This window comes from Leptodactylus fuscus, chromosome 6 (assembly GCF_031893055.1).
Source record: "Leptodactylus fuscus isolate aLepFus1 chromosome 6, aLepFus1.hap2, whole genome shotgun sequence".
Classification (NCBI taxonomy): Eukaryota; Metazoa; Chordata; class Amphibia; order Anura; family Leptodactylidae; genus Leptodactylus; species Leptodactylus fuscus.
The window spans coordinates 103,882,424-103,904,326 of NC_134270.1; the positions used below are offsets into that span (position 1 = coordinate 103,882,424).

The window sequence follows — 21,903 nt, forward strand, 5'->3', positions numbered from 1 at the left end:
AGTCCTTGAGTCCAGGTTAGCCTAGTCAGGGGGCAGCAATTGCCATTTCAACATGTTTTTGCACCTTTGAAGGGCAAAGGTAAAGTATGATGTGGCAGCTGAACACACCAAAGTACCGTATATACTCAAGTATAAGCCGAATATAAGCTGAGGCCCTTAAATTTATCACAAAAAACTGGGAGAACTTATTGACTCAAGTATAAGCCGAGGGGGGGGAAATGCAGCAGCTACTGGAAAATTTCAAAAATTAAAATGGACAGAGTTTTTGGGTGCAGTAGTTGCTGGGGAAGGGGAGGGGGTGTTTTGGATGTCTGTCTGCCCCTTCCCTGAGCTTGAGGACTGCCCCCCCCCCCCCCTTGGAATTCAGCTTGGCTGAGTATAGGGTATCTGCAGTGCTCCTATTAACCCCTTCCTGACGGAACAGGAGCACTGCAGATCCCCTATATTCAGTAGACCAGGCACTTTTAGACACAGGGATACCTAATGTGTATGTGTTTCACAGTAGTTTTCTAATTTTATATGTATTCTAGGAAAAGGAGTGATTTAGAACTTTTATTTTTTTTAAAGCTTTTTTTTTTCACTATTCTATTATGGGAGATTCTATACATTACTATTGCAGATTTTTATTTTTTTTTTGCTTGACCCGGGTATAAGCCGAGGGGGGGCTTTTTCAGCACACAACTGTGCTGAAAAACTGGGCTTATACTCGAGTATATACGGTAGGTGTTCGTTTATTTCAACAAGACTGGACAGATTTTTATGGGTTTATGAAACAAAAAGACCGGTCTATGTGAGGAACATCCTCTGCCCCCACAAAACTGGCTTTTTTCAGATAACGACGTCCTGCATGCAACCAAAAGTCATATCCACCAGCGAAGAGGAGAATAAGTAATGAACAAGGATCACAGTAAAACCGAAGTTTAACGAACAAGTTAATTGGTTACAGTTATGTTGTGCATTATATAACTTTCATGTAGGGGTCAATAACCTTACAATTGCTGACAATTGCCGTGTACATCTTTGACCTTTTTTTTTGTAAGAAAATCGGTGCATGATATATACCCCTGGTATAGTAGAATAGAAGAACACATGCAGGGAGAGGAGAAATGACTTTATTCTTCTCCTTGTTCTGTCACTGCAGATAACCGCAAGGGAGTGGATAATCCCCACATAAGCAAACAGTAGCATACTTGCCATTCAACCCCTTATATTCAGCAATGAGCACAGCACCTAAGTCATTTTACAGAAAAAAGTAAAAATAGACTTTTCTTTCCTCCTTATTAATGAAGAAAACACATTTTGTATCGCCACATCTGTAACAACCCCTAAAAGAAAATGAGTACATTATTTATTCCACGTGATAAACGCTATAAACTTTAAAATTCAGATGCCAGAACTGATGTTTTCTGTTCATCTCACCTCTCAAAAAACAAAAAGTAAAAACTAGTACCGGTATTATGTACCCACAAAATACAAGGCCTCATAAAGCTATATTGAAATTAAATGTTGAAAGTTATACATATACTAGCTGCTACCCGCGACTTCGTCTGTGGTGATTGTAGAAGTGTGTAAAACGAGTCGCGGGTGAAATTTTACGATCGGGTTTACGCGGCGTTAACGCCGCATACACGCGACCGTAAACGCGCACCGTAAATAGCGCAGCGCAAACGCTCCCGTAACGCAGCGCTCGGCGTAAAAATAAGCACCAAATGAGCGCCGCGTTACGCCGTGTGAATGGACCCTTACACGTGTATTTGTAGACGTGTATTTTCAGCTAATACATGGGCGTTTAGTGGGTGTGAAGGAGAGCAGGGGGTGTGCTGAATAATGCAATGCATTGCAATAGTAATGTATTGCAATGCATTGCCTAATAGTGTGAGTGTATGCAGGCATAATATTTAGTTCAGTTAGTAGAGTGGGGGATTTCGGAGGCGGGGATAGGTAATGTGTGTGTTTCACAGTATTGTTTTTTTATTTTAATGCTAATGAGGTTTGCAGGCTGCATCCAGCAGCTTGCAAAACAATACCCTTGTACACCAGCAGGGGGTGTCCTGAACAATGCAATGCATTGCAATTGTAATGTATTGCTATGTATTGCATAAATGTGCCAATGCTATTGCAGGCTACGTAGCATAGCCTGCAGCAGCCTGGACACACTGAGCTGTGTGTGAGGCGTAGGAGAGCTAGCGGCTGCTATAGGAGCCTTCGCGGAGGCAGCCTAGCCCAGTGTAGGTGGCGGAGATGAGCAGGAGGATGCCTCCGTGCAGCGAGGGAGAGACAGGAGCTGCGGGACAGGTAAGAGAAGGCGGCGGACGCAAAGTTGGCAGGAACCGAAGACATGACAGGGGTAGCGCAGTGTATGCGCGATTGTGTAAGAGAAGGGCTATGGCGTACGTGAACTTACCAGTGTCGAACTGGTGGCTGGATCGTGCGGAGGAAACAGCAGGGAGGTGATAGTGGCGTTGGGTACTGTTGCAGGCTGGAGGCAGGATTTCGTGTGCTGCGGCCTAAGGTGGAGGTGCAAAATGGTGGTGTGCTAGTAACACGTTGTTTATGTGTGCAAAGTGCGCATGCTCCAGTGAAGCTAGTGGAGTAGTGTGGTGGGTGGTGTGGCGGATCCTCCCAGCGGTGGGGGTTGGCAAACATGGCTGGTCCGGAGAGTGACAGAGGTAGGCTCCTACAGGATGGTGAAGGTGAGGGTGAAAGTCTGAAAGTATATGTGAAAGTGAGTGTGTGGGGTTAGGGGCTAGGCTGTAGGGAGTAATGTGAAGTTTAGGGGCTTGCTATGGTCCAAAGTGTGTGAGATTGCAGAGATGGTGATGTCAGTTTGTTTTTTGTGGGGTTCGTATGGAAAACGTATGTGGGTTATTGTGTTGAAAAGTAGCCTATTGCGCAATTGTGTGTATTAACTATGTTTGTGGAAAATTTCAGCCAAATCGGTGGAGCGGGTTTTGCGTGATTGACCGCCAAACATCCGAACATCCAAAGTCACAAATCCACAAACTCACAAACATTTCACATTTATAATATTAATAGGATTAGTGTATACCTTGAGCACCCATGAAAATAAACATCTGTGTTGTATATGTGACTTCACTCAATTCATGTTTGCCCTTTGCACCTAAATAGCGCCATCATGTTCAACTTGAAATGGTCAAACTGGGTGGTCCTTACTTATGGAGCATATGACTAATGAAAACTACATTTCTCAGGTGCACCTTGCTCTGTGTGCTCCCAAATGGTCACTTCTCCCAGACACGTCATTCACACACTGCATATGTTCCATCTGTTAGGGTGTCATGGTTATGTGGCCCTGATCTGATAAGCAGCAGGAAGACAAACTGAGCAAACTGAATGTAGATGGGACTATATGTTGTTTCAATTGGCAGCACAACTCAAACTGTGGTAGGAAAAGAGTATTTCATTGAACTTAGTTACATACACCCTTTTGTTAATTGCTTATTGTGTACTGTCTCAAAAAAACTATATGCTCCAGCCTAAGACCGCCCTCCTGACAGTAGCGAGCCTTAGTTTGCTTACTGGGTGCGGAAACTAAAAATGCGCTGAAATCACTTGAGGGACACTATAGTAGGATGCAAAGATGTATTCCCCATTTGTTTTTGGGTTGTCATGTCATATCACTTTTAAAGGGAGCCTGTCATGTCCATAATACCTTTTAAACCAATAACTGTGCCTTGTAGAGGACTTTATTCAGAGTAGAAACATGCCATTGTGGTCACAAATGGATGAAGCAATGCATATGATTTACATCTTCGTACAGATAATATTTATGCATTGCTTCACCCATTTGTAGCTACTAAGGTTTGCTTATGAAAGGCCTGTGCCTTTAAAAAAAAAGAAAAAAAAAAGTTTAGACTTTATTGGATGCAGTGGTACTGATTTATATTTAACCCCTTCACAGCAGCCGTTTCTCTACTTCAGTTTTTTACTACCACCTTCCAAAAGCCATAACCAGGGTTATTCAGATGCTAAGACTTCAATAGTATAGGCCATCAATAGGCTAGCGCCTAGATACCTAGATATCCTCAGGATAGTGTTGACAGTACCTCACTGCAGAAAATGATGGTGCTATATAAGTAACTCAAATAAATGCATGCCTTTTAAGGAGAGATTTGACTGAACTAACAAGGTCAGGATCCATAATGCTTTTTTATATATTGTAAAATAAGCTGGCATAGTGCCAAATGATCCATATTTTCAAATGCTTGGCTACTATGATAAAAGATTTTTTTTTTTAAAAAAAAAAAAAAAATTTTTAAATCTGACTAATCTGGGTTACAAATGACACTTGGAGCTTCCCATCACAGGATGTTGAATCCTGAAAAGGGAATACTTGTATACACATAATGAAACCTGTCGGCCTTAACTCCAATTTCTGTACCACAGACCCTGTGCAGAACCAGAGCACAATGATGGTGAAGAAGATTTCTACTACACAGAGATGGATGTAAATGTGGATACACTTACAGATGGACTATCCAGCTTGACTCCCACTTCTCCTACCACCACTGGACCCCCTCCCTTCCTTTGTGCAGGTTCCCTTGGAGCAGCCAATAACACAGAGCTGCCTTTGGTATCCCCCCTCAGTTTGTCAGCCCCTAGCACTCTCTGCCATGTGCACACAGACCACGCCTATCAAGTGAGTATGTGTTTCCACAATTTTAGGCTAGCTGCACATGACAGTTTCACCCTTGAAACTCCTTCTGTGTGTTAGAGTTACTGCTGGGAATGGGACTCTTAGCAGTATAGTTATCTATGAGTCTAGGAGTTTCTGCCTCCTAGTGACATACTGTCCCATACTGTAATTGGTACACGACAGTATGTTGCTGGGAGGTAGGGACTCCTACCATCAACGATAACTACGATGCTAGGAGTCCCACTCTTAGCAAGAAGTTAAAGCCGGTAAATCTGGCCAACACATGGATCAAATTTCACGGGTGAAACCTGGCCATGTACAGGTAGCCTTGATGGTATTTGTCAGGTAGTCATCTGCAAAGTGTGATGTGGGTTAATCTCTACTTTGTGACTTATCTGTGACAGCTGCCATATAAAGGGGAAGTGCCCTATGATATACAAAATGTATGTAATACTTTACACTGTGGATAACTGGTAAACAGCATTTCACTGTCTGATAATGGTGCAATCATAGTGTACCTATATATGCCCTCACTTTACAACCCCTTATAGAAGTTTTATATTTCTCCCTCTGGTTGTTTGCCCCCACAGGCTCCTTCTCCTATCAGTGTGTCTGTCACGTCTAAAGTCAGCTTCTCCTGGCAATCTCCTCCACCCCTGCTCATCAAAGCTCCCCCTGTAAGTACTGTTTTTTACGCTTCCTGTTGGGAGATCAAGTGTAAATCCTTTATTTTCATGGACTAACTCAAAGCACTGATGGCTTTATGCAGTGATCTCCCAACCCTGCAGTACTAAATGCACAATTGCAGGATATGGAAAGACTTGTATGATTTCCATAGTGCATATAATTACTGTGAATGATTTCCCTGGCTCTGCTGTAGGTTCGCCCCACGTTGAATATCAGTGAGAAAAGGCCGCAGATCCTGACCGCTCCTCCGAACTCAAAGCAAGTGCCCGGGACTCGGTGAGCAGCACAAACTCCTCCGTCTGTGTCTCTTTAATGTGCATTTTAGTGTGCCTGGGAATGGGGCTAATCAGTGGTGTGATGTTACCTGTTGTGCAAAATCACGCTTTAAGTGTCCGGCAAGTATCAGAGGTCTGCCTCTGATCCAGGCCACGCTTTCTTCCTTCTTCCCCAGGAAGCCCCGAGGGGAAGCCAAGAAATGCCGAAAGGTGTATGGGATGGAACGGAAAGACATGTGGTGCACTGCCTGCCGATGGAAGAAAGCCTGTCAGAGGTTCATAGACTGAGGGCTGCAGCTGCAAAACCTCAACTGCCCTTAGGGGACGAAACTGAGCTTTTAATTGATTTATTTTTTCCCCTCTAAAAACTGTTTTACCCAGCCTTTTGTGAAAGAACCTGATAATTCAGAACTGTTATACGCCCAATATTTTTATACATGGATTGCATTTCTTTTGTATGGTCTGGAGCTGCCCTCTTTTGGGCTGGACCCTGCCTAGATGGCCATAAGGAGGTTCTTCTCAGGTAACGCTCTGCCAATTTCTGAGATTCCTTTTGGTGGACTGTTCAGCGAGGGTGAGAAGATGAGCTTTATTTTTGATATTATGAAAAAAGAGGCACCAGGCTGTTCGAGGCTGGGCTGTGGGCATGGAGTTGATGTGTGATTTAATTTTTATTTTTTTTTCTCCCCATTTTTGTAGGGTGGTCTTAAATCTTTGCTGCACTATGCTTTGCACTTTTTGGAGGCTCTGAGGATATTAGGGGGCATACAGGCAAATATATTAGTGTCTTATGGCTCTTAAACCTGGAGGTAGAGGATAAATATTAGCAGCATGCTCAGGAGCTAAAAACTTAAAGGGGAACTCTGCTAGACCTCTAACAGACAATTTTATGATTATCTTTAATCAACAGGTCATAAAACTTTATATTTGTGAAATATTATTTACTGGTTTCCTGGCACTGAACTATTTGTGAAGACAGCTATTATTTCGGGTTGAACTAAATATTCAGTAGGCCACCAGAATATCCCCCCCCCCCCCCCCAACCAAAAAAAAAAAATATATCCTTTGTTGTGCAAAACATTTTAAGGGAGGTGTAAAAAATTTTTTTTACCTGTCCATAACTTCTGCTGTTAATAATGAAATATGAATAGGATTGTAGGTACAGCAGTTATTCTGCACACTAAACATGTTGTCCAGGTTTACAAACTTCACCATGTAAGCATAGACTGTATCTGGTATTGCAGCAGCTCCTTTACATGAATGAGGATGAGCTGAAATACCATAATATTGGTAAGGAGCGGTGCTGATATGACAGTCCCTTCTTTCTAACCTTAACATCCCCCTCTCCACTTGTACTGAAATCTGGAGCCTACCAACATAGGAACATCCATATATGGCCCAAGTATGTCCATTATATGTGCATAATGAGCTTTGAGGAGTTTAGGATATTTTATTGATTATAATAATTTTTAATATCTCCCTAAAATTGGTATGGAAGTGGCTGCATGATTTCTCCTTTACCTTACAAGAAGTGTTATAAGGTCTCTTAAAGTAATGAGAACCTGCATAAAACCCCCTTTATTTTCACTGCAATATAATAGTGTCATATATTTGACTGCCCTCTCCTGTACATTTCAGGAACTGCAAGGGGTAACTGTGCCAGCGTATAAACAGCTGGCTCCCTCCAGGAACACCAAGCACAATGGGACCAGGACCCTTTAAAATGTACAGGAATCTATAATGAGGGTAATCTCTCTTAACAGTGGGGTGGATGTACTAATCCTGTCTAATATTTAGACAGTGTAAACTTGGGCAAGTCTGAAGATGCATCAAATTTATCAATGATGCTCTTGAGGCCTAACATTTGGTTAGACATGTTTTATCTAACTTTGCATCACTTCTTGGTTGACTTTATACCAATTTTTTTTCTTCAATGGTAGGTGCAGTTTGTGACTTTAAGCCATGTCCCTTCCCATTTAAACTACGCCTTGTTTAGTGAGACATAGATGGTGCTTAAAGCATAATAGATGTGACACAAGGCATGTATGCTAGTTTGTTACACAAACTGAGCTACAATTGTGGCACGTTTAGTAAATCTCTCTCATTGACGTAAAGGGGTATTCCCATCAACGTAATCCTATCTATATTTGTAGATAATTAAAAGTTAAGCAGTTTTGCAAATATAGGTAATTAAAAATTCTGCAGCGTTTATAAAGATTTCCTCTAACCATCTTAGTGGTGATATCTGTTATCTTGATCGGTTGCCAATGGATACGACCACCAATGCAGAAACTTGTCAAAAACCCAGCTATGATTTTCTTATTGTAGATGAGTTATCAGGCAGGGACACTACATGTATGAGGAGATATCTTGGCCACAATAAAGAAATTATGGCTGATTTTCTGGCCTTAGAAAGTTCCTGCATTCATGGTCGTATCCACTGGTAACCGATCAAGACCACAGACTGACCACAAGATATTTAGAGAGAATCTTTAAAACTCTGCAAAATATTTAATTACTTATATTTGTAAAAATGTTTAACTTTTAATTCTCTACAAATGTAAAAATAATTATGTACATGGGAATACCCGTTTAATTTGCAGCATAAAAACTGGTGAAATCTGTTTTATTTTTTTTTATTTTTTTATCACATTGACTTAAGATTCCCTAGTGGCAGCTGTAGGTAGTCATAATTTTATTATGTATTTTATGGCTGTGGTAAGGGGACCCTTTCAAAAGAAGAATTCTGTCCAATCTTTGAGCAGTAGGTTACAGAGCAGAAAGCTGAACGGATTGTTATGTAAGTTTGTGTGGAAAGATTCAGTATAATCTGTCCTTTCTCCATTGAAATCTCTACTCTGTATGTGGAATCAAGGAGACTGTCCTGTCAGTGATGGCTGTGCATGCAGAGTTATTTGCCCGTCACTGATAGGACCACTGCCTTAACATCCTGGGATAAAGCAGAGATTTCTGTGGATAAATGACAAGTTACTGAATCTTCTCCCACAATAGTACATATCAGTCTGTTCTGTCACAGATTTCCTTTTATATTTAATCAAAGTTTATTTAGGTAGATTTTAAAATATAAACTTCAAACACTTAAGGCTAAGGGCGGGTTCTCACCTGCGCCCGTGTGCGCTTTAGGTAATCCAGACAGGTTTCCGTCTTTTGCCCCGAGAAGCTGGACAGGGGACGGAAACCAGGCGGTCAGTTTTCAAACCCATTCAAGTGAATGGGTTTGAAAAGTGAGCACCCGTGAGCGTTTTGTACCTGACCGCGGCGAAACTGTTTTTTGTTGTTTTTTTTTTTAACCGGACACAAAATCCTGCATGTGCGACTTTGTGTCCAGTTTCTCGGGGCAGAAGACGGAAACCCAGCTTGGATTGCCTAAAGCACGCACGGGCGCAGGTGTGAACCCGCCCTTAGACTGGTAAGTGAAGGAAGCCAAAAAGGGAATGATGAAGGAAAAAAGCAATAGACCAGGGCATGAGAAAAGGTAATTATCATATTCATGTCACAACAGAGTAAATAAGTGCTAAAGGCACCTAGGCTTAGTCCCATTAATAACTCGTAACAGCCTCTAGTAACACACTTGTGGACAAGGCCGTCATCGGTGGCAATGAGAAAGGAAGTAAGGTTACCATTTAAACAAATATCTGGTTCACAATAAATTTCCCAATAAATGGACAAAGCATAGTTAAAATATATGGTATCTTAGTCTTTTTCCAATTCCCATTCTTTACTTCAGTGCTACCTGTTGTCTGCTAGTCCATCCACGCTCAGGGAGAAGGATCTCAGACTAAGCCCCCTTGCAGAGGGGTTTATGACTGGTCAGTGTGCGATCCGGGTTTTTCTCGGGTAGCACACTGACCCCTTTATTTCTATAGGCCCATACACATCACCGTGAATGACACGGTCACATATGTGGGCCGACAGTCCAGGCTGCAAAATATGGAACAGGTACTATTCACATCATATTTTGCAGCCTTTGAATGAAAAGGGCTGAGGGTGACAGGTGGCACATGGGTGACATCCGCATGTACCCCGTGCACCACCCGTGCTGTTCATTCACATCAGCCAATTAGCACATGGTCGTGTGCAACCGGCTTAAGACACTAGGAATGTCTTGATATCCTCTGTGCTGCCATAGAAGGTGCAGATTATAATAAAAAATTTCAAGGGTTTTTCCTTGCTAAAAAGTATATTATGAGTCCAAAATTGAGGGTGTAAAGAGTCCAACAGTGCCAGACCCTCCTGACTGCTTCCTTAATGATCAGAAGTGTTGATAAATTACTTAACTTATCTCAGAAACATGAAGCTGTGCAGGTCTCTCCTTCCCTGCTCCACACGGACGGAGGGAGGGAGTAAGGATCCCGCCTGCCTCTGATGTAATGGTGCGTAAAAGGGCACTGGTCAGAAAGTGAATATTTCTCCTGACCGCTATCATGGTTAGTGCATTATACTCTTAGTGTCCCCCTAAACTATGTAATGCTCCATTAGTGATTCCCTACACTGTATATAATTCACCTTATTGCCTACGACACTGTATAATGCCCTATTAATGTATCCCTACACGGTATAATGCCATGTTTGTGTCCACCCACACTATAATGGACTATTGGTGCCCCCATAGTATGCCACATTGGTGCCACAAACAGTGTGCCAATTAGTCCACACACTATACCATGTGTAGGCCACTAATGGAGCTTTGTGTATGCAAGTTAACTGTGATGTAATAACCCCCTTTATCTTACGTACCATACCAGTTAGAGACACTGACCCCTCTTACAGGGAAGGTTGAATTGGTGTTTTGGTTTTTTTTTCCTTAATTTTTCTTGCTCAAACCTGGGGCGTGTCTTATAGTCAGATGTGTCTTATTATCTGCAAAATCTGGTAATTTATGAAGAGGTTCTCTCCTTGTGGATCTATGAGCTGCCATAGATGTCCATCTAAGCATAGAGTAAATGATAAATGTAGAGAGGCCAGCAGCACAGCCCACACATGCCCCCTTTACATAGTGGCAAGGGCAGTATAAAAACACCATTACAGGATTCTTTTTTTTAAGTCTGAGGACCTGCAGGCTGTTTTACTGAAATAAAAAGGCCTGAGAATTGGAGGAACTGTATTTTGAGGTCATTATTGTGAACCAGAGTGTCAGGATTTTGACCCTATATAGAATGAAATACTGTGTGAAAATGAACTTAAAACGGTAGCATCGCTCATGGAGACCCGGGATCAGGCCGTTGTTTCAACTTTAGAAATTTGTCTCTAGAAAAAAAGCTTTGCAGAATAGTTTGTGTATTGGTCACTGCATGTGCCCAGTTTGAGGGCATACCATAGCTATAGCAGACCTGTGTAAAATGAAAAATTTCAGTATTTGGAGGGATAGCTTACTTTGTTTACGGTGGAGTTCCCCTTTAAGAAAGATTTTTGCACTTGTAATATTGAGCTCCTTTAAGACTAGACTGCTCAGGACACAAGCACAGTAATGTATGCAGATCATGGTTCAATGGATTGATCTAGACAGTGCAATACCCCATCCTACAATGAGGGGGCAGTGTTACACAACAACCCAAGGGAAGGCTGGGATGTACAGCTAAAAGGCGCTTTAAATAATTTGCACTTGATCATGTGACTAGCTCCAGTTTAGTTTTTTTTGTTGGAGCAGGTGACATTCTGCGTCTTTTCCACTACCTTTGCACAGCCTGTTAGGATGTTGGAATGTATCTTTTTATTTTTTTTGTGGAGGGGAGGGGTGTAAGAGTTTGTACCCTGTTCTGGCTCTGAAATCAGACTGAATAGAGGGAGTTAGATTTTATGCAGAAGGGGAGGGGGTTGTCTGAAGATGTTTTACCTGTTCTCTTCCTCACACTTGTGCTTTGTTGGCTGGATGAATTGTGGTATTAGTCTTTTGACAACCAATGGGGCTATTTCAATGTAATCCACGAAGTTGCCCCACTGTAACATCTTTAACCTCTGACAACACTTGGCATCATCTATTTACTTGGCATACCTGGTTTTCTTAAGACTGCAACATACAGTACAGTAGTGTCAGCATAGGGCAATTTCATTCCTTAGAAGTACCTGGCAATGCTGTTTAGAGACTGGAGCTTGTAGCCCCTTATTACAACCATACAACCTAGCCAGCTGACATTAGAGAGGATGGCCACCCATTCACTTGTTTCACTTAATATAAGCAAAGTGTCGAAACGATGGCTGCATCAAAGTGTTGCATGCATATGGATCTTTAGAGTTGGATATTAACGCATATGTAGCTGTCATCTGAGGTCTGACATCTTAAGATATGCTTTACTTCTGCGTCCATTATATCTAGTACTATTGGTAACTGTTATGGTTTGTGTGACCTGTGGACACAATGCCAAAATTTGGTTGATGGGGTTAGTGTTGGAGGTATGATAACAGATGTACAGTGCCATGTGTGATGTGGGCCAGAGCTGCTTGGCAGTGGAGCGAATGTTGCACAGAGTGGTAGAGCCCAAGGCACATTCCAAAGTTACATGAAGCAAAAAGTAATGTTTTAAGCTTTATTTTATAAAAATTCTTGCACTAAGTTTGGCCTGGAAAAACATGCCATAGATATGGGGGATGAGGGGCCGGGGAGGGAGCTAGAGTCTTCTCATGCACTAGGGATGGGATGTTGTAGGCTGCAGGAGAGGCACGATGCTATCTATGCCCAGGAGAAGAAGGATGTAGTGTCTGCACCTGCAGAAAAGGTGTCACATCCTGGGGAAAGGGGGTTGTACTTGTGAAATGTAGTGGAAGGCTGTAAGCTGTGTAACTGTTTCTTCCATATGTGCAGCTGTGACTGACAGTACACACACAGCACCACCTCATGGAGATAAATGTGCCAAGCACAGAGCTAAATCTTTTGTCAGTTTTCCTGGTTAAAAAAAGAAAAAAAAAATTAAAGATTTTTCTTTTTGTATTTCCTGGTATGTTGTGTTTCCTTTCACATACAGAGTTCTGTCTGCAGTTCTAAGAGGACCTGTCACCGAGTACAAAATGCTAAATGACAGGTCCGTCCACCAGTTTAATATATGGCCGCTGGTAGGATATCTGTACATGGGTGGAAGCCTGAGAAGAAAAAGGTTCCCACCTACAAGAGTGATGTACAGAGAACCTACCAGGGGCCATCTTGTGAATGGGGGCAATTAAATGAGGTATGCCATTCAGCTACTCTGAGACTTATGTACAAATTTACTGAAGCCTTGAAGGACCTGAGTTGTCTTTTCTGCTTTTACTCAGCTGCTAGGTGATACAGGAGCGATGTTTCTTCTGAGGAAAGCTGGGTACTTATCACTGGCGGGTCCTGCAGTAGTAACGCCATTGGTTGTCGCCCACGTCTTCTGTAATAGTAATCAGACAAGCTATTTTTTTTTTCTTTGTGATAATTTATTTCATAATTTACCTTTTTATAGTCATTGTTTCCCTCTTAATCTTCTGCATATTTACAGTTAGATGATATCCTAGCAGCCATCACTAGGTAAGATCTGTGTGTGATTTTTATATCTCCCATTGAGTGCAGTTGTCTCCCTCTAGTGGCAGCTGCAGGCAGCTACAATTTGATGGGTATGTTCTGCTGTTTGGGGTTAGATCCCCATGTGTACTTGGCTATAAATGAAAATAACCTTCTGTGCTGTTGTTCATGTTTCAGGCAGCAGGGCCATGTCTACAGCAGTAGAAGAATGGATGCTCTGTGCCTGCCATTACACCTTATGTGTGGTGGATAGACAAGGGTAGAAAAGATTATTACATTAGAAAGTGAAGGGTTCCAAAATATCAATATGGTATCTGGGTCATTGTTGAACAGGTACTATGGAGTACCTGTTATGTTAAACATCCCAGGGGACACCAATAACCAGACACTGTCAGGTTGTCTTAGCTTTTGCCCACCTCAGTACTCCCCCCCATAGCTGTTTGAAAGGGTTGTGGTCTGTATTATTTACATTGGTGCATGCTATACTTATTTTAGGCTGTGCAACTTTGTCCCACTCAAGTGCTTGACTTTGGCCAGCTGTGCAGGACTTAGGACCATTGGAGGTTAATTTTGCAGTATTTCATGCAGATACAGTCAGTAAATGTTGTCCTCATGATGTTCTTGTGACCCCAGAAACTCACACACAGCACACTTGCAAGGTAGCAGCAGTTTTTGTGTTTTTATTTAGACTGATTTGCGTTTATATCTAAATCTAACCCAGCCAGTTTAATCCTTTTGACTGCTGAGACCATGAATGACACACTTGTTAAAGGGAGCCTGTTAGGTCCAAAATGCCTCTGAATGCAGTAATGGTACATTGCAGGGACCTTTACTGAGAGCAGAAACATACATTTGTGGCCACAAACCCATGGTTTGCAGAGATGACTCCTGTCCCCGGTACGGTTCTGTTCTTATTAATGACCTCTACATGCCAGTATGATTTGCTTGGGAGACATTTGGGACCTGACAGACTCATTTAAGTGCCAAAAACCTGTCATCCTTCTTTTGGCCTCTAATCCCACCCACATACCCAAATATTAAAACATCTCCAATGTCACAAACACAAGTTTATAATAATTCTTAAAGTCAATATAATATAGTATATTCCAACAAAAAATAATTATAAATCAACATTGCACAGTCTGGCAAAAAAAAAAAAAAATTCCATTTTTTAAAATATTGAAAATGTGTGTGTGCGAAACAGTGGGGGTGGTAAAATAAATAATATATGTATAATCTATATGAAAAGCATACACGCAGCACTCATAGCAATCCCCTCCCCCAAATATAATAGTCAGATGATATTTATAGATCCTGGAAGAATAAAAACCTCATCAATAAAAATTTGATTCCAGTCTTTGCATTGTCTATGAAATGGTATGCCCTGGACACTAAGGGTTAACTTTGGTTCTGGAGCCATTTAACCCAAGGCTGCGCTGCAGGAAGCCTGGCTCTGAGATTTGGGTGGTGTTGGGCCTGCTATGTGCCCTGTAGTTTTCAGGAACCTCGCATTAGCAGACACATCCTTCCTCCCCCTTGCTGGCTGGGGGAACAGAGGGAGGGAGTGGGGAAATTTTACTGGCTACAGGAAAAAAAAAAAAGTGTAAAGGGGAAATGGATATAAATAGACTTGGAACAGTAGATACAGCGGCTGTGGCCATCTTGGGCACCCCCTCCCCTTCTTAGTCCCTATTTGATCTTCCTTAAATAAGAGTATAATCTTCACCACGTGGTCAGCCAGCTGCATTTAACAAGGAGCTGGTAATATAATTATGGGGGAAGGGCACAGAAAGCGCCAACTCCCCAGGGTGGCGAGTTTTGCTTCTTTACGGTGTTAGAACATGCATCATACCTGCAGGGAGCGCAATCTACCAGTCTGTCTAGTATACATGTGCTCCAACTCTTCTCCCTTGGTAAGGGCTGGACTGAGAATATAGTTGCAGGTCCATATTATGACTGCAATAGATGTGGGACTGAGCTCCCATACATCCAAGGAAGGCCACTGTTAAACCAGAACATGAAGCCAAAGTGCTAATGGGTGATTGTGGAACAGTGTCTTGGGGCATGATTGTTTTCAGCAATTACCAATTATTACAACCCTCAGCTAGGCAACAAAAAAAAAAAAAGTTTCTTTAAAATCCAGGAGCAGGATACATGCACCGAAGGGAGTGAAGTGGTGTTACTTGGGACACATTAATAATAAACACAAAAACCCCTTATTTTGCTGGGAATGTCTCCTGCTGCTCCCCCGGCCACCGCTGGAGGTCTATGTCATGGAGCAGAAGTGATGGGACTTTGTACATTGTGGACAATAGGAGTGGAAGGGCAAGTTAATCAAATTTCCTGTCGTCTGCCAAGGACAGCCAGGCTTTTACACAACCATTTCCTGACCAAGTCAACAACAAAAAAAAATATTAATAAAATAATATATATACGCCTGGATACTGTCTGTCAGGATACGTGGACCCTTAGTGATCATATGATCAGACCCTTTGTCAGTGATATCACATTGGTGTAAAGGGGAGTGGGTTCCATCTTTCATCCCCATGAAAGATTTTTATGGGGAATCCTGTTTCCTTTTCCCCCCATATGAAACCTATGCTATCCAAGTAAACTCCTTAATTGGTCCCCGGCTGACATCCGGCGTACAGTCCTCAATCTCATCGTCCTCTAGTATGACATCATCCTGCGAGTTATCCGCCTCATCTTTCCACTTGATGTCTTCCTCTTCATCCCCACCCATGTCTTCATCCACCTTCAGCTCATCCACATCTTCCAGATAGTGCCCTTCACCAGAGTACATGGCATCTGGGGAGTGACTTCCTCGGGCTACTCCACGGCCTGCACAATCCACACATACCCCATGTCGTCGGGAGCCATGTTTAATGCCCACGCTGGCTGCAGACATGAAGACCCGGTTGCACACCTTACAAACATATTTCTTGTCTTTACTGTGGACCTAAAAAGAGGGGATAGACAATGGAGAGATGTAAATTTAGCAATAGGATTCCTGTTATGATGGTGCTCATGTATGCACAGTGTGCAATCCTACAGACAGATGGGTGTGTGCCCCTGAAGGAAGAGCGACGATGAGACGGTCCCCCAGGCTGGCTCTGGTTACATGGGAACAAGACGTGGCTCAGTCGGATGAGGAGACAGATGGTTGTGCAATTATATGACAGCAGAGGACACTCTAAGAAGGAGCAGACACTGCTACCATAGCAACCATGAGACCAGGCTCTGTAATGAGTCTGGAGAAGTGGCACCAGGGCTGTGTCCCTGAGACTTGGACAGAGGAGGGTTAACAGCAGAAGAAACAGCCATGTACAGCACAAATAGGAGCCATGATCATATACCGATCTACTGGAGATAACTGCTCCACCCTGACCTGCACGATCTGTAGATTGGGGTGTACCCAAAATTACTGTCAGTTACTATTTACCAATGCTAACCAGCTTGGGCATGAATTTTTGGCAATGGAACAAGGTATTAATTATTTATTTCTATGCCTATTGTGAGTAAGAGCTGTCTGCAGAACTTTACCAGTCTGGATCAGCTCCCTGAACATATTGCATATCGTCCCTACTGCTGGGTTCATATATAGATGTGGAATGTATCACTAGAGGAATACTTTTATAAGCTATTTAGGATTTATAGCCCATTAAAATCCTCCCCCCCCCCCTCAAATTACAGTGAGCAACACACTTTATAAAAAGTCACACCTTTATCTAACCCTAAAAACTAAGGTTTGTGCAGGTCAGAGCTCAGTATCCCATTCCCTACAGATTCATTTCTATGCACACCAGTGTGTCTTTCCCTATCATTTCTGCAGGCGTACAGACAGGTAAGGCTTTGTTCACACCTGCGTCAGAGGCCTGTTAGGAACCCTTTGTCGAAGATAGTGCAACCAACATGCTCTATTTTATTTGGTAAAACAGCAGACACTATGACAGAAACCCAACAGACCTCATAGTCCACTGGGTGCCATTTGGGCAAGTCACACAATAGATTCTGCACTTCTGTTTACTTCCTTTGTTCTAATCTGAACAGAATGAAAGCCGCTGCAACCACATTCAGCTCTGTATACAGCAGCTCAAATCACAGTTTCCTGGAACTACGACATGCGATGATCTGGATTCATTGGGCTCAGAGCTAAATTTTCAAGTTTTGCCAAAGGTATTCTTGCAACTGCACAGCAGCGTCTAATATCCCTTTAAGTCAACCTTTTATTCCAATTGTTCTATGTGGCACCACACCATTCCAAAACTTATAGAACCTTATACAGAAGAATGTGTTCTATGTTTATCACAGTATCACCAGCAGGGGGCAGAATGCATTTGCAATGTCCTTTAGCCAGTTTCTGAGGTATTTGCCTCTGTACACCTGAGGGAGTCACTGTGGCAGGTTTATGATTAACTATTCCCTCACATTTTCTACGTCTTCCAGACGTTTTTAGTATGGTGGCCATCTCCACCCAATATGTGAATGATTAACCCATAACTTACGGACATACCTTTTCTCTTTACTAGTATGTCTTAAAGGAGAAGCGCTATTTAAACTCCAATTTTCCCGTATCAGGTCATAACATCACTAACCTCAGATCTACCTGGCACAGTTTTATTAGTTGATGACAAATGTGGCAAAACTGGTATAGCAAAGCTTTACCCAGATATGCCCAGGTAATCTTGAGTACAACACATGTATCCTCCATGATGCTTCTCTCTTGTCCCTGAAGCAGATGGATTTTAGGGACTTGAAAGGGAGGGGTGGTATTTTAAGTGAACCTGTTATGTAGTTTTAACATTAATACACAGTCAGATTTTAATGTACATTTAAAGATACAGAGCAAAAAATAAAAGGCCCCTCCTCTTTGACCAATTGACTGTTCATTGGCTCTGTGTGGTCTCATGAGTGAGCGCTGGTGGTTTGGTTGCACATATAGAAGTGTTCTTACCATACACTTTTGAATCCACATTCTTGTATACAGGAGGCAGTATTAGGCTGAGTGCACACAAGATTTTTTTGGTCCGGAAATCCGGACCAAAAAACGGGTAGCCGCGACTGGATGCACCAGTGCAGTGCACCAGCATCTAGTTGCGCACTCTGCTCCGGATTATCTAGTCGGGAGGAGGGAGTGTCTTCAGGCGGATTCGCGAGGTGAATCAGCCTGAAAAAGGAGCATGTCCGTTCTTTTTTTCCCCCGAGAGCTGGAACAAACGGCTCCTGGAAAAAAGACCTGACTGGCTCTCATTGATTTCAATGGGAGCAGTCTTTTTGGTCAGGATTTTGAGGCGAATTCGACCTCAAAATCCTCACCAAAAAAAACCTCTGTGTGAACTTGCGCCCGTGTCCACCCACTGGGTCTCTGGGGGAATACCCCAGAGAAACTGGATAACCGCCGGTGTTCAAATGCAAACTCTCCACAGGAAAACAGGGGGTTTTTTGGGCCGGACACAAAGTATGAAAAATCACCTTCTGGGCACTTTGTCAATTTTTTTTATTATTTATTTTTTTGCACAAACATGGCAGGTGTCAAAAGTTGTTAATTTTCTCATGACTTTTATACCGGTACACTGGAGTACAAGGTAAGAGAAATGGATAAGGAATGTACAGTTCTTTCCTATCTTCTCCCACTCTTTCTGGCAGCTTTTCACTCAGCAAGAGATGACAAAGAACACAATAGTTCCCCCAAGGATAAAGAGAATATGGAATTTGTGTTTCATCCTCCTGGCTGAAGAATTATTATTTCACATATTCTAGGTTATAAAACCTCTTATAGTGCATTTCTGATACCGATGACCTATCCAAAGGCTAGGTCATCGGTATATGATCTGTGGGGATCCGACGTCCAGACACTGCATAGAACTGCTGATGCAGTGGTCTCTGGGGACCAGAAGTGGAAGCAGATCTGCTCCTATTTAAGTAATAGGAGCAGAGTTGCAGTACTCTGGGTGCAAGCACTATACAGTGAATGGGGTGCAGCTACCTGAATAGGAGCAGAGCTGTGTCTTCAAACCGGGTGTTGAGCCCACACATAAAATAAGGATTACCTACCCTGTGGATAGATCATCCACATCAAAAATTCATTGTGGGTTGGAAAACCCCTTAACCATAAATCTGAAGAATCAAACTACGTGTATATGAAAAACTTGTTTAGTACCAGAATGGTGATATTAGGTCACATTCAGAACAGTATTCATACTCAGAACTAAGACTTACAGTCAATACTGAACAGCATTCCTGCCTAAAGCCTTTGCACAGTAAGAACACTTTCAAAAATAGAAGGGTTATTAGATTATTTTTGTCAATTAACTAAATGCTGAGAAATACAGGTAGATTCTGTTCAGGACACATGCTAGGGGTGCATGGCAAATGGCAGGCAGGGACTAAAAATGGCGCTGGGCAGCATTTCCTGTATTGTGCGTGAGCAGCAGAGCCCCCTGGAGGGCTCAGGATATGAGACTGCCTCCATGTGACCCATATGCTATACAGGAAGCAGCCGCCCAGCACTGACCTATTTCCAGCCCTTGGACACTGCAGGTTTTAGGTCAGGGAGGAGGAAATGGTCAGACCATTCCAGCAACCAGCTCAGCACTACTGCTCTGTAATGTAAGGGGGAGTGTGTGACACATGAATGGTCTGTCTTACAATAAGAAACCACATAGCTTCAAAGACACAATGACCTAGAAAGGATCCTATATTATTTGTGATGCACCATCCACAATGTAATGTGGGTGGATATGCATGGTCTCCAGAGTAACCAGGGAGATGTATACACCTCCATGTTAGATCATAAATTCTAGATAAGGAAGCAACATGTGCCCTCAGTGTAATGCAAAGAGGCCTGTACTCTGAAACCATGTGCAATAGTGTATAGGTGTATGTTAAAGGAGATTTCTCAACAGCCATGATCAAAGTATCTCCCTCTCTGGTAGGTTTAGCATGTAATACAGTTTGGTTGCTGCAGGCTGTAAGGTATAGAAGTCAAATCTTGTGCTTCTAACGTAACACTGGTTACCCTCCTCAAATTCCAAGACTGGACTGTTTATACAACTAAAACTAGTGACCCCTTAGACATCTCAATCATGTCAGGAGCTGCAGGGTTTGCTTTCCTGCATTGTGTACATGTATAAAATAAGCACACCCTAGATCCACATTAATATTATTCCTCTCACTCCAGGGGAGCTCCTGTAAGGCAAAATATACATTAGACACCTGTCAGCCTAATGCTTGGCCCAACACATTCATGCCCAGCCGAGTGTGCATGTTTTCTCAACAGAGAGTAAACTGCTGTCCAACACCTCTGGCAGCAGCTCATCTCCCAGAGAATAACAGAAGTAGACCTGTTGAAATTCAACATCCAGATCCCTCTATTCCTTTACACCTGGGCAGGGAAGGGGGAAGCTATTCACATTAGCCGATTGGTATTTTTGGCCAGCTTTGGGGATAAAATGCTATGGAACTATAATGCTGCCTTCCATGGACACATTATGTGCAAGAATAATGTGTCCTGCACACAGCAATATAACTTCTATAATACTGCCCCTTATGTACAAGACTATAACTTCTAGAATACTGCCTCCTATGTATAGAAATAGCTACTCTTTACACATTGAACACAACTATATTTGTGTCACTCGGTTCTATAACTTACCAGTGTGTGGCGTTTCATGTGTTCCCTCCGTGTAAATTTTTTGCCGCAGATCTCACAGGGATATGGCCGCTCCCCTGTGTGTGAACGCATGTGTCTCTTCAGGATGCATTGGTGCATGGCGGAGAAGCTGCAGTATGGACACTTGAACTTCTTCCGGATAACTGTGAACTCATTCACTGCAGAAGATGAGAAGAGCAACTAAATATTTACAAGCAAAACTAATTCATCTTAGATTTATACAATACTAGCTTTTACCCGCGACTTCGTCTGCGGTGAGTTGAGTATTGGGCAGACACAGACGTGTGAAACTGTAAAAGTGCTTTAAAAAGTTTGGTGGGCTAGCAAATGTGATTTGATGTGTTATATTGTGTATGTTGTGATACAGACCATGTGATGTGTTATACAGCCTGTGTACAGGAGTATATATATGTATCAGGCACTGTATATAGCAGTGATAGGAGATACATGTAATATATAGTATATACAGTTTGTGTACAGGAGTATATATGTATCAGGTACTGTATATAGCAGTGATAGGAGATACATGTAATTATATAGTATATACAGCCTGTGTACTGGAGTATATATGTATCAGGTACTGTATATAGCAGTGATAGGAGATACATGTAATTATATAGTATATACAGCCTGTGTACAGGAGTATATATGTATCAGGCACTGTATATAGCAGTGATAGGTAATACATGTAATTATATAGTATATACAGTCTGTGTACAGGGGTATATATGTATCAGGTACTGTATATAGCAGTGATAGGAGATACATGTAATTATATAGTATATACAGCCTGTGTACAGGGGTATATATGTATCAGGTACTGTATATAGCAGTGATAGGTAATACATGTAATTATATAGTATATACAGCCTGTGTACAGGAGTATATATGTATCAGGCACTGTATATAGCAGTGATAGGTAATACATGTAATTATATAGTATATACAGCCTGTGTACAGGAGTATATATGTATCAGGCACTGTATATAGCAGTGATAGGTAATACATGTAATATATAGTATATACAGCCTGTGTACAGGAGTATATATGTATCAGGCACTGTATATAGCAGTGATAGGAGATACATGTAATTATATAGTATATACAGCCTGTG

General features: G+C 42.2%; 2 protein-coding genes across 6 annotated transcripts in view; one reads left to right on the top strand and one right to left on the bottom strand.

Annotated features, from left to right (window-relative positions):
* The window catches only part of SLC2A4RG (SLC2A4 regulator), a 42,020-nt gene extending 29,455 nt beyond the window's left edge, over positions 1 to 12,565 (top strand). Inside the window, exons 6-9 of the mRNA XM_075276939.1 lie at positions 4,408 to 4,660; positions 5,248 to 5,334; positions 5,538 to 5,620; positions 5,796 to 12,565. Coding sequence (XP_075133040.1) covers positions 4,408 to 4,660; positions 5,248 to 5,334; positions 5,538 to 5,620; positions 5,796 to 5,907 — 535 coding nt within the window. The 3' untranslated portion in view covers positions 5,908 to 12,565. The remainder of the gene's footprint in view (positions 1 to 4,407; positions 4,661 to 5,247; positions 5,335 to 5,537; positions 5,621 to 5,795) is intronic.
* A 3,106-nt stretch (positions 12,566 to 15,671) lies between these two features.
* The window catches only part of ZBTB46 (zinc finger and BTB domain containing 46), a 71,862-nt gene continuing 65,630 nt past the window's right edge, over positions 15,672 to 21,903 (bottom strand). For all 5 annotated transcript variants that reach the window (XM_075276919.1, XM_075276918.1, XM_075276921.1 and 2 more), the window contains 2 exons: positions 20,772 to 20,947; positions 15,672 to 16,076 (listed from right to left, as the gene is read on the bottom strand). In XM_075276919.1, the coding sequence (XP_075133020.1) occupies positions 15,714 to 16,076; positions 20,772 to 20,947 (539 nt within the window). In that variant the 3' untranslated portion in view covers positions 15,672 to 15,713. The remainder of the gene's footprint in view (positions 16,077 to 20,771; positions 20,948 to 21,903) is intronic.